We start from the raw sequence: 13177 nt of genomic DNA, 5'->3' as shown, positions 1-13177 counted from the left end.
TTATTAAAGTTAAAAGCAAAATTTTTAAATTATAACCTAATATACACCTAAGTGGCAAAAAATAGTGTTGCCAGATAAACATGATTCTCTCTAAATAAGTATATATGAAGTAGTCTACTTGTTTTTAGTTTTTCTTCTAAAACTGTTGTTTTAGAATAAAATAATTGGAATATGGAAAAATGAAGGAAATAAAAAGAAGTATTAAACTTCCAATACTTATTTGTGGTCTTTCGTTTCTGAATACTGTCTCCAAAGTAATATGCTGATGTGATAAACTTTTAGATGTGATCTAGTAAATGTTTTTATTATTATTTTTTTAAAATTACAGTACCATCATGATCACATAAAAGGTTTGATACTCCTTGGTGATATTTATATAAATCAACTGAAAGATTTGGATGCTGCACAGAAGGTGAGATTTTTATGAGATAAATTTTATTTCTTTGAAGTAACTATATTAATGAAGGAAATATGTTTAAATTTGAATTTTTGAAAAGGTACATTATACTCTACCTTACTCTGAAAATGCAACACCAAGAAGGAGTGGCCAGAAAGTGATGAAACTTGGGAAAAAGAGACATCATTGAACAATAAGTGATCTTTATTTTGAAATGATATGCATGATACAGAGTGAGAATATTGTTGGCTCAGTTTGTAGGACCACCTTGGAGGGCAGTACACGAAGCAACACATCTAGGTACAGAGTCATTGAGACTATGGCATGAGGAATGGCTCTCCATGCCCAGTTCGTCTTCTGAATGGCGGAATTGCAGAGTCTGCAAATGGCATCCAATCACATCCAAAATGTGTTCGACTGGTGAGATATCAGGAGAGAACTGGGGCCCAGGAAGCATCTTGCAGAGCACGTTGGCTGATGTGAGGAGTGTATGGTTGGGTTTTATCCTGCTGATAAAGGGCATTGTCACCAGCTGCAACACATCAGCCATGTATCATTGGGCCATCATAGTGCCCTGCCCTGAATACAAACTAAAGGTGACCTGGAATCATATGCAATTGACCCCAAAACATGATGCCATCACGTGATGGGGCGTTCCACAATTGCAGCCGGATTGGAGCTGTCTCCACATCGACGCCACACTCATGCGGCGACTATCACTGGAGAAACAAAAGTGTGACTTATCTGAGAACATGACCTTGTGCCATTCCTTTAACCACATCGCTTGAGCCTGGCAGACGTTAGCATCTATGATGTGGGGTCAATGGTAGTCTTCTTAATGGGCCTCACAAATGCAGGTCTATAGCCACCAATTGACGGCAAATGGTTCATGTCAATACGGGAACATCCAGGATGTCTTGAACATGCTGCAGAATGGAGGTAGATGTGGCTTGTGGGTGCACCACTGCTTGTCAGTGGATATGTCGATCCATGGGTGCTGACATCCTTCTGGCTGCACCAGCACTCCTTGAACTTCCCACATTACCTTGTTCCAACCATCCCCACCACAGCCAGTGCACTGTGGATGCGTTCACGTGTGTCAGCTGAGATTTGCCAAATGGATCAACCTGCCTTTCTTAGTCCAATCACCATTCCCCTCATAAAAATTATCTGTCTGCTGAAACTGCCTCCATTGATGATGACCTGGCATTCTCTGCTATCACACGCGTTCTGTGAGACAAGAACAAATTTTCTATGATTTCCGTTGTAGAAATCACGGCATGAAAATTGAACATTCTGCAGGTTCCTTCCCTTGTATCTTCTTCAACATGTGCAGGAGAGCTGTGCATTTCACACGATTCGCATAACTTGGTGACATGCATCTGCCCTAAAATTTGCATAATTTTCAGGCCACTCCTTCTTGGTGTTGCATTTTTAATGTCGGGTAGTGTATCTACATTTTACAATGTTTTTTATGAACATCTGAAAGCTAGGGTTACTCTTTTTGTTATGAAAAGTAAATTACACCTCTTGAAGATATTGTATCTTGTAAGTATTGCCCATTCATATATATTATCCATTACCTATGTACAGTAATATCTGTAAGCAGAAATTTTATAGCTGATTAATTTATCAACTAAAATATGGTATTGCAATGTTATCTATATATAGGATGTGGCACATTTTTAGTTTAGATATTATATATATATATCTATGAAGAAATATCTTTAAATATTAAAAAAATTATTTTTTGAAACACAAATACTGATGTAATAAACTGCTAGTTTATGATAATTCATTTTTTTATTTTAAAAACTCTTTTCCTGTTATTGCATTATTAATGTTTGGAAGCAGTTAGTAATAACTCATTCCCTAATCATTAGATTCATTCAGAAATAGATTAAACAGAAAATTTTAGTTTTTGTTTATAAGAAAACAAATGAAATAGGAAGATTCAGTTATGTGTATCTCTAACTATATCATATTATTTGAGAACGTGGATAGGAACTTATCCTTGACAGCCTGGTAAACTGTTTAGCATCTGTGTGATGAAATTCTGACAGATTTCATCCTTATTAATGTCATTTTATGTTTTCATTTATTATCATAACTTTTGAAATATGAAATATTTCAAGAACCAATAATTAATATATTGTTATTTTTAATATGTTTTTAATGTCAGAGAAATGTAAGAAAAATGTTTTTGCTTTTCTTTTATCTTTAGTGTTATGAAAAAATTCTTGGTTTCGAACCAACAAACATTCAAGCTCTTCATAATTTGTGTGTGGTGTACGTAGAGCGTGGTCTTTTGCAGTATGCAGAAGCTTGTCTTTTAAAAGCTGTTTCTTTGGCACCCAAAGAAGAGTACTTACTTCGTCACTTGGCAATTGTACGTGCACGTATAAAAAAGCAAAAAGTTGAAGAACAAACACTTATGAAACATGTCTCTAGTGATAAGCACTTTACACAAACGTCCTCAAATATTGTTTTTGATAGAGGTGGATCTATTCCTACAAGTTCTATTGAATTGCCACAAAACTTAGTCTATACTAAAACTTCAACTCTACAGTCAAGTAGTGAGCTGCCACAAATAGTAAAAGATGAGCAAAATATTACTAAGCATACTGTTAAACAGTGATATTTCTAGATGCTGCTAGTAATTATTGATATGGTGCTAAAAGACATTCAAAGGTCAGATGATTCAGGTTAAGTTTAGAAATAAATACTAGTAATGTGTTCAGTATTTTACATAGCATCAATTTTCTCTTTCACTATCTTCCATATAACTGAGATTTTCATTTTTCATAAAGTATATCATTATCTTTATAAATGTATCAGTGTGTTTATGAATACCAAACATTACTGTGTGTGTGTGCTAGCAATATTTTCAGAAAAGTTATATAATGTGTAATAAATTTTTTAAGTAATAATAGTTTTTTGAAATAATGCCTTTATTAATTTTAATTGTCCTATCTGTGATTGTTTGTGACATTTCATCTAAATGAGAGAAAAATTGTTATTATTTCATATAATATTTTAAAAAATTATATTACAATTTCATGTTGTCCTGAACTATACTGCTACATATTATCTTGGATTTAACAACAATTAACAATGCTGTAATAGTTTCTTCTCTAGCATCTAAATACAAATCATGAAATGCCCTATTTAAGTGTTTTGTTTGATTGCAATTACCCCAACAATATATGATAAGGGCATAATTCCAGAACAAGCTACCGCTTGAGTTTAAAACCACCAAATTTAAAATAAAGTGTCAAGCATGGCAATTCTTTATTCATGATAAGTTTTTCATTATTATGGCAACCATGACATTCATCGTTGAATTTAAAATTATGTCATGATCGAAATTATATAATATATTTTTTCATTATATATATATGTTTTCTTGCTCCCTGAATATATTTTCTCATTGTTAATTTGTACATGAAGTTAGAGAATTTTCTTCTGTTCACATGCTTTGCAAATGCATATATTCAGTTAAGTATCATCTGTTACTTTTGTCGCTGGATGAATGGATGCAGAAAGAGTGTTGAATAATTCTTTGGATTGTATAGCCATTTGGAAAATTAAATTGCTTTTGCTCATAAAAGTGAAAATCTTTTGCAACATATATTTTTTTAGCCTACTGGTGGCTAAGCAATAAAGTCACTGAACACTGGCAGTTAGATCTCGATTTGGTGAATGGGCTGTGTGCATGGATATTTTTGTGGATGTGGAATATAGATATCAGCTAATTTCCTTTAGAAAGCCCTCCATGAAGACTTCCCTCCCCTTAGGCAGATAACCCTTGCATGCTTTTTTACTATTATAGGGAGTTGGAACCTTTTGATTTTTTTTTTAAGAACTTTTTTTAAAGTAGATAATCATCTACTTTTTATGAATATCATTAAGTGGTTTTGTAAGACAAAATGATTTTAAGCTGAAAAAAAAATTGTGAGTAATTAAAAAAAAAAATTTTTTTTGAGAATAATATAACAATTAAAATGTTTTACTTCTACAGTTTTCGATGTTTTGTCCTAAATTTTTTATTGTATTTATTAGAGTGTTCTAAATAACTTTATGGATCGATTTTGCAATTCATAAATTAGTTTCTGAGGATAAATAAAAAGCACATTTTTATATAAATTATTAAAAACTTTTGAGAAAAAAAAGTAGGATCTCAATCGCATTTTCACTTCCAATTATTTTTCTTTCCACTATTTTGCAAAACCTATCCTTGTTTCTATTAATAATATTATTTTAAATAAGCAGTAAAATATTAAATAATTGAGTCCGTATCTGTATAAGTTTTAGGACTTTAAGTAAAAAGATTTATTGAAAAAGTGCAAACTGAGAGAACACAGTTTACTGTATGTAAACTATCTGAATGGCCATTAAATCATTTCAAATTTCTTAAAAATTGTATTATTGAATTTCAATACGTATATATACAAAATAAAAATCTAGTACTGTTCAATTGGTTAATATAAGCATGAATTACAAGCTTTTGTTTAAAACCTTATCTTAAAACCAGAAATATTGAAAAAAAAAATCATAACATGCAAGTAGAACTTTTCTTTACCTGTTTTTGTTTTTTTAAAACATGAATTATTGAATGTTTTTAATACGCGAATTATTTGTAATATATTTTCTATAAAATACTTATAATCAATATTAGTAGTATTAATTTGTTGTTTAATTTATTTTTTCAAAGAGCGAAATTTGAAATGTGAACAGACATAAAGCATTTTATTTAAAACCACTTAGCAGCATATGTGATTTCTTCTCTTTTAGCTGTTTGTAAACTGTGGTTTAAATCAATTTAGGTGTATTTTAAGTAATTAAAAAGTTTAATGTTTTTCCAGGACTATTTCAATAATGCTGCAGTCAGGAACTTGATCACTTTCATTCTGCCATCTCTTTCTGTTTATGTTTTTCACAAATAATTTCAATTTTTGAAGAAGCATAGCAAAGCTGACTGATGATACACATAGAAATATTTACTGAGCTGAATATATATATATAAACTAGTCAGTTTAAAGATGAAAACAATTTTTTTTCCAACTTCACTTTGTGTTTAAATAAATCAGTTTTTACATGTAAACAGAGTTTGCTGATGGTGGCAGATGTATACATATAAATATATACAAACACTGAGGGGATGTGGCATTTAAAGGACTATCAAAATTTGTAAAAGCCTTTTGTGCCATTTATTGTCACGAGATCATTAAAAAATTTCTCTTCATTGTAGTAAGGGTATTAAGGTATTTTTTTAGCAAAAAATTTAAAAATCGGTAATTTCATCAGTTTTGGGGTACGAAGTCCCCTTATGAAAGAAAGCGACTTTTGTTTCTTAACCAAAACAGGTCTTTTATGATTGGGAACAGATCTCCTTGCCCTAATATTTAATGTCACTAAGCATTTGGGAATTCAATATGACTGGCTAGTTAATTGAGTTTGAGATAGGTTTCAGACATTTGGAAAACTAAAAGGTGAGAACTATGTTTAAATAGTACAGGGATGAAAAACTAATTACTTCAAAGTTCAAGTGCTTTATTAAGAAGATTGACAGGGTGTTTGTGCACTATCATCTGCAAGTTTAATTTGCTTGATTCCCAATTCCATTGAATTGATGTAGTGCAAGAAATATAGAACTATATACAGAGCCTTCATAGTGCATTTTCAAAGTGTATTAAAATTTTTAGAAACCATGACCTGGAGATCAAGAAGTAAACTAAACATAAGTTTGATTTATATTTTTCTCGTTCTTAATTTTTGTATTTAAAATTTTATTAATGCACTCCTCTTTTATAAAACTACTAGTGAGTCACTATTGACTACTCACACTGATAAGTCACTATTTGAAATTTTTTTTTTTTTTTTTTTTTTTTTTTTAACCCTTGATGCATCACCTTGACGAAACCAAGGGGTAGCCTATCCTGGAATGAAATGATAAGTATACTGGTATTTTCTTGTTTCAATGTAGGCTTTTGGTGCTGATTATAACAAAGAGTCGAAATACTGTTGCCATCCTTAAAAATATAAAAAATATTTTTAATCACATTTGAAAATATAATGCATATTTCTTGTTATTCAGTTACTGAGAGTTTATATATCTTATATTAGATGACCAGTTTATACCAGTCATTGTAATTACATTGAAAACAAATTTAATTCCTTTAATAGCTGTCAAAGTCTTCACTCATCACCCTGATATTATGTATTATATACCACAGTGGTAACAACCAGCAGAAATGACATACAGTTTTCTTGTATTTGCTTTTAAAAATAGCACTCATCTTTGGCAACACTGCCAAACATTTGATCTTATTTTTTTTTTTTTTTTTTAATGGAAGTTAATGTTAACATTTCCAAGCAGAATGTTTTCCTTTCATGCTTCCAGTACTTATAAAACTGAATCAGTTTGAAGCTGCATTTAGTAGTTTTATGAAATTATGAAGAACTGCTGCTGAAAATGTCACCATTGCTCTTTTACTCAAAAATTTTTAACTATTTCATGACTTAAAAGTTTTTGTTAATTTGTGAAAAATTCATATTTTTTTCCCTAAATTTCACTCTAGCATATCTTCACTTTTACATTACTGTCTGAGTAATGAAATTACAACCACTATGGAATAAGAAAAACTTTAAACAAGTCTTCTCAATTATTCACAATATTATACAGAAAAAGAAAAGTTTGTAATTAAAAAAAAAAAAAAAAAAAAGTAACAATTAAAGTGTGGAAGATTTGTCAGTCTCAGTTATATGGATTAGTGCAGCATTCCAATTTTACAATTAAATGTGATGATGCTGTGTCGTATTTGATATATATAGTTTAGGCTGTTTTTGTGAATGAGAAATTTAGGTTTGGTGCTTGGAAGGTTTTGCACATTCTTTATAAAACCTATTTTTGTACTTGTGATGTACTGAATTTTAAAAATTGCTGTGTGCCTCAAAAATGTTAATGTGATGGAACCAAAGTATTTTATTATGTAAATCTACGTGCTGTTTTGTGTTTGTTCTAAATATCATATCATATATATAAATATATGGAATTTTCTCAAGATCTTCATATGCTCTATATCAAAATCTTTGATATTTCACTGGAAATAATTTATTATTTTTGGTTTCACTATGTACAGTTTAATTTTCAATATATTTCTGTGACTTCAGAATTTTTTGCAGAGATTCCATGAGAAAAGTATCTGATAAAAATATGTATCATGATTCTGTTATGTGAATAATTATGTTATTTCATATCCAGAAGCAAGGGAAAAATATTTTAATGTTAACGTTGTTCAATGTAAAACTTTACTACTTTCCATTTCGTTAAAAATTTGTAGAACATTTTATACATAAAAATGTTGTTATTTCACGAGTTAGAATACTTCATGTAAGTAGCTTTTATCTATTTAAAAAAAATATAAATTTTTTAGTATGATTGTTTTTAGCAATACTATCATAATAATAACAGTATGTCTTGGAACAGTTATTAATTTTTAACTAATTGCTCCACCTATAATCAATGTAGAAATTTTAGTAACATTATTTGTAATATGAAGTGATTGGAAGAAAACTTCATACTGCTACTAATGCTGTAGAGTTTGTATATGAAGATACTGGTGGTCAATTGTATAATTTTATATGTAGATTTAAAACTTTTAAAAAATATATAACTGAAAGGAAAGTATTTGTCTTTTCATTGGAGTAAGTGTCTCACATAAGTATTTCATGCATTTTATTTTGGTTTATGTAATTAGTAAGTATCCTGCTTAATATTTTAAATTAGGAAATTTTATCTATGTTAATTTTCATTTGCTTGCAGTTTATTTTCATAGAAACCTTTATGATATGTAAAAGTTATAGCAATGTAGCAAATGCAAATCTAAATTTAGTAATTTAGTGATTAGTTCATCTGAACATCAAGCAAACAAACTCATGAAAATTATTAAATCTCTTATAATATAATCTATCACACATGACTTTAAAAGTACTTAAGTACATATTTTTAATAAGCATTGTTGTAGATATGTACATAATTTTGTTTTAAATTTTCAAAAAATTACATTTTAAAGTTAATTACCTTGTTTGTGAAAATATAGATCACAATCTGTATTGGTTCTCTTGAATTGGTATTGGTAGTCAACACATTGAACCTTTTGAAATTCATTTTGTTTTGAAACTTATGTAACTCAATGTAGCAACTTATCTTTTTTGTCTTTTGTAGTATTTTTTAAGTAATGTTCTTAGTTTTGGTTATTTTAGGAATTTTAACCATTCTTATCCTCATAAATAATTCTTTTAAGATGTTAATTCTTACTTTATGTGAGGGAGATCTCTCAGCACATATATTTAGGCACATAATTATTGAAGCAAAATTATTACATATGCAGTTGTCAAATTTTCAAATAAAATACGTATTCATGAGCTTATTTCCCAAAGGGGTAACCACTTAACAGTTTTGCCGATACATCATGCAAGCAACCCTATTTTTTGCGCAGGACATCTCATTTTCAAAGTTTTAGGTTTTCAGTAACCATGTCATTTATTTTTGTTTACTTTTTCTGTTTTTAGATGGCATTAGCTGATAGTAACAGCAAGTTTATAAAGTACTTTAATGTACTTTCTTACAGATACACTCTCTGCTTTCTTATAGATTCATTCATCTGTTTCATTCTTCTACTCTCTAACGATAGAATGAATGATTTAGATGAATGAATACTTTTTGCATCTGCTTTCGTATAGATACATTGTGTTGGATTTGCTAAACATTTAACTTAGAAAAATTGTATTTCAAATTAATGAAATTTTATAATCTTCTTAACGAAAGCATACAAAATAGCTTTTGATGTAATTTGCAAATTTTCGTTTGTTCCTTGTTTTAAAATATACCAAAAAAATATTTTTTCTGTACCATTTCTTGTTTTAAAATAGATGGTAGAGAGATGAAATATTAAGTTATAACTAAAATTTCTATATGTGTAAGAAATACGAAATGGAAAATGTTTATTGTTGCTGGTATGTGTTAAAAAGTCAATATTACAGGGTATTGTAATTTTTATCTGTCTCTGTATATATTTTATTTTTGAAAATAAATGATTTCTCATGTATAATTCATCTAAAAATGAACTTTTCTTTCAAACTTTGTTAAAAAAATAGACACTTTTCGGTCGATTACTGAAATTTGTTTTGCTGAGAAATGATTAATAAAATTTTAGTTTGGCTAATGTCAGAATTATGTTTTCAATATCTGCAGTGTTTTGAAATTGTTATAAATGCATGAAATGTGTTTTAAAATGAAAGTAATGAGAAGGAAAAGATTTGCTATGCATATTACATGTGTGCAAAAACAAGAAAATTGTTAAATTTTATTTATAATCCTTTACATATCCTATATACTTTTTACTAATATAAAATTTTGTAGTGTTTGGATGCGATAATGAATGACATACATTCCATCCCTTTTGCATTTCATATTTTATTTTTATTTAGAAATGGTGGAGCATAATTTTGAATCTGATGTAATTTGTGTACAAATATTTTATGAAAATTCATCAATGAAATTCTTAAATTTTCGTTTCTTTTAACCTAGTGCATGGGTTACCTAGCATCTACTTTATAGTTAGATCATATTTTATGCTGACAAAGGTTTCTCGTCTCATAACTTTTCCTTATTTTACTCATATGCAGTTACAGCATGCCACATGGTTGCTGTTTGAATGATCTTTGTTTTAAAATTTAATACAATTTACCAATTTTTAATTGTTTTGAAATTTTTGTAACAACATTTGGCTCTTTCTGAGCATTTGCATTCACTGAAAAATATTTATGAGTCAATGCACTATTTTAGCAAAATTGTTCTGTAGCAAACCAGGGCATCACCAAAATATATTCCTGTGGCAAGCATAGTATATGTACAGCAGACATAAGTTGTGGTACCCATGGACTTTCACCTTCCAAATTTGATAGTTATTTTTCTGATTAGTGCTTGTTTTTGCATTGACAAATTTTTTTTTCCTTCTAACAAAGTACAATGGAATTGTAGAGTTTGACAAATTTAAAAAAAAAAAAAAAAAAAAAAAAAAAAAAGAATTGCATTATTATGTGCTGTTATTTTTTATCATTTGTTCTTGAGTGATCGGAATAATGGCTTGTGGGCAAGGCTAAATGGTGTTTTCATTATGGATGTTTCCTAATATTTTAATTTTATTGATTCATTGCTCTTTTATGGAATTATTAGTGCACAACCATTTTCAAAATGGCTTTGCCTTACATATAATATAGTTTGTTGAAAAATTAGTTATCAATGAGTTGGCAACTTTCCTTTTAGGGGGGGGGGAATGCAGATAGCTAGAAAGTACCCAGCATTTTATGTTATAAATTACAAGATTATTCACTTGATGCTAATATTCTGATTTTCATTCCCTTTCTAGGTTCTGTTTTTAAAATGGCTTTTTAAAGTTAAAATTTTTTCACATTAGTGTAATTAATACTTTAGGTACCAATTTACAAATGTTAAAAACCACGACATATCTTTCATATTCAGATCTTTTTAGTTACATTGTTAACTGTCACACCTCAGATCTGGTGAGCATTTAAAATGTCCATTATGAAGCTCAGCATCTAAGTTTATTTGAATCATTAGAAAAGAAATGCATTTACACTGCCTTATACTCCATGCAAAATTTAGTTCAAATATACAATATTTTAAGTTCTGAATAGTAATTCTTGTTGATTTTGCATAATGCTTTTGGTAAAATTTAATAATTTATCAGTATTTGAATGTTAAAAATAGGGAAGTGAGAGAGAACTAAGGTTAGTTTTTTTGAAGAAGACTTGTTAAGATAAATGATGTATTTTCTGCTGAATAAATACTGACTGAAGCTCCACTTTCCATTTATTGACTCAGCAGAACAAGAAGACAGTGATGTTCCTTCCTTTATAACTAACATCTTTGGAAACTGATGTAAATAAAAATTGTTAGGAAATCTGGTTAAACATTTTAAGAAAACAAGCTAAAGTGAATTGTCAACTATGACATAAAAAGTCTGGTGTAATATGAATGGTTTTAAACTGAATGCAATGCACTAGTGAAATGTTGTAGTATTAACTTTTATTAAATGTTGTATTTTTGTCAAAATAATCTCAGTGTCTTTTGATGTTAGCCATTGAGCATCACATAGATGCTGGTGAGCTCACTTGATTCAATTAATGTATTATTATTTGATTTTACTATGGTGTTTTGATTTATCAACCATGTAATTCTGATGTCTCAGTTTCTGGTTAGAAATAGATCTCTAAGCAATGCAAGTTGATGTTGAAGATGTTAATATAAAAAGACTCTGTATCTAAAGCTAAAGTATAAAATTTTTTAGACAGTTATGAAAAGACATTTAAGAGTATTTGTTATTACTGAAAAACATTTCAAAACTGTTAACAATTAAAGAAAAGCTGTTAAATTTTTTAATTATAATTTTTTTCTTTTTACTTTAAATAATGTCTTCTGCTAGTTTTAATTAGCTCAAGTTTCTACACTGTGTTTTGCATAAATAAAAAATCAGTAAGTAATTTTTAAGCAGGATGCTATTATTTATTTAAATTTAATTATACTAACTGTATTAAATTAAACATTAAATGTTTAAAATTCTAAACTGAATGCCAATATTTAGTTTAAAGTATCTGCTTTTCTGCATACTATAACATAATTTTGTCATGGTAGTGTGCGAAATCATTTTTCCCAGATTAAGATTAATTTAACTTATAAGTTCATTTTTGCCATCCTTAAGGGTGCTCTTATAGTGAGATTTGTCTATATTAACAATTATTAAACCATTATTTAAAAATCAAAAATATAATACACTTTTTTCTATTTCGAAATATGTTTTAAATGCTATTAGCTGTAGTCAGAATTGATGCTTTTGAGTGGAGGGGCTGTCTTTGCTTGTTAAGTATTAAATGAGTATTACAGCATGTCTTCAGTTTTATTATTGCTTTCATAACTGTTATCTTGCAGATTTATGTAAATGAACAGTCAATAGGTTGTTAATATCAATATTATTTATTTCTTATTATGTGATATGCATAGTACTTTGAAAAGAAAACCATACTTATTTGAAAATAGGATAAATGCACAAATTTTTAAAGAGCTATATATGCAGTTTTCAGATACTTAAATATTTTAATGTTTTAACATTTGCAAAATTAAAAAAATTTTGTTTATGAGTACTTACATTTTGCTGTTGGTACTTATTACCTTTGCACTAGGTTGTTTACCATGATATGGAATAAATGTGATTCTGTGTATTAATGTGCTATTTTTATGAATTTATGCTACTTGTAGTCTGTATTATCACATGGTATTAATTTTATTATTAGCGTGTAAATTTATTTATTAAATGTGTTACTTTTTAATGAAATGCAGCTAAAATAAATAAACATGGTACCAACTGTATGTATTTTATTGAATTAATTTACTTGAAACAACTTTAAATGTGATATATTTGACTATATTAAAAGTGCTTAAATATCAACCAAAATAAAACTGTTTTTATTTATAAGATTCTTTTTTGAATGTTTTATCTAATTCCCGTATATTAAGGTTTAATGTGTATTTCTGTATATCTAATTTTCTGTATTTGAATTTGTAAATGATTATTAGAAACATTTAAATATTACTTATACACAAAGTTTTGTAAATAAAAATCACTTCTGATTAAGTGGTTGCATTAATTTCATAGTTTGTGTATGGCTTAGTTTAATAAAAAATAAAATACATTCTTT

General features: G+C 28.5%; 1 protein-coding gene across 2 annotated transcripts in view; it reads left to right on the top strand.

Annotated features, from left to right (window-relative positions):
* LOC118185279 (protein O-mannosyl-transferase Tmtc3-like) overlaps positions 1-12848 on the top strand; it is a 114090-nt gene extending 101242 nt beyond the window's left edge. Inside the window, exons 20-21 of one of the 2 annotated variants that reach the window (XM_035355124.2) lie at positions 329-412; positions 6325-12848. In XM_035355124.2, coding sequence (XP_035211015.1) covers positions 329-412; positions 6325-6330 — 90 coding nt within the window. In that variant the 3' untranslated portion in view covers positions 6331-12848. Of the gene's footprint in view, positions 1-328; positions 413-2621 lie in introns of both variants that reach the window. The other variant, XM_035355122.2, reaches the window with a different exon arrangement.
* Positions 12849-13177: the final 329 nt, after the last annotated feature.

This window comes from Stegodyphus dumicola, chromosome 10, assembly GCF_044657685.1.
Source record: "Stegodyphus dumicola isolate Sdum_Otavi_A_Nest chromosome 10, ASM4465768v1".
NCBI classification, from domain to species: Eukaryota; Metazoa; Arthropoda; class Arachnida; order Araneae; family Eresidae; genus Stegodyphus; species Stegodyphus dumicola.
Note: the sequence above shows the minus strand (reverse complement) of the source record. Positions and strands in the feature narration are given on the sequence as shown.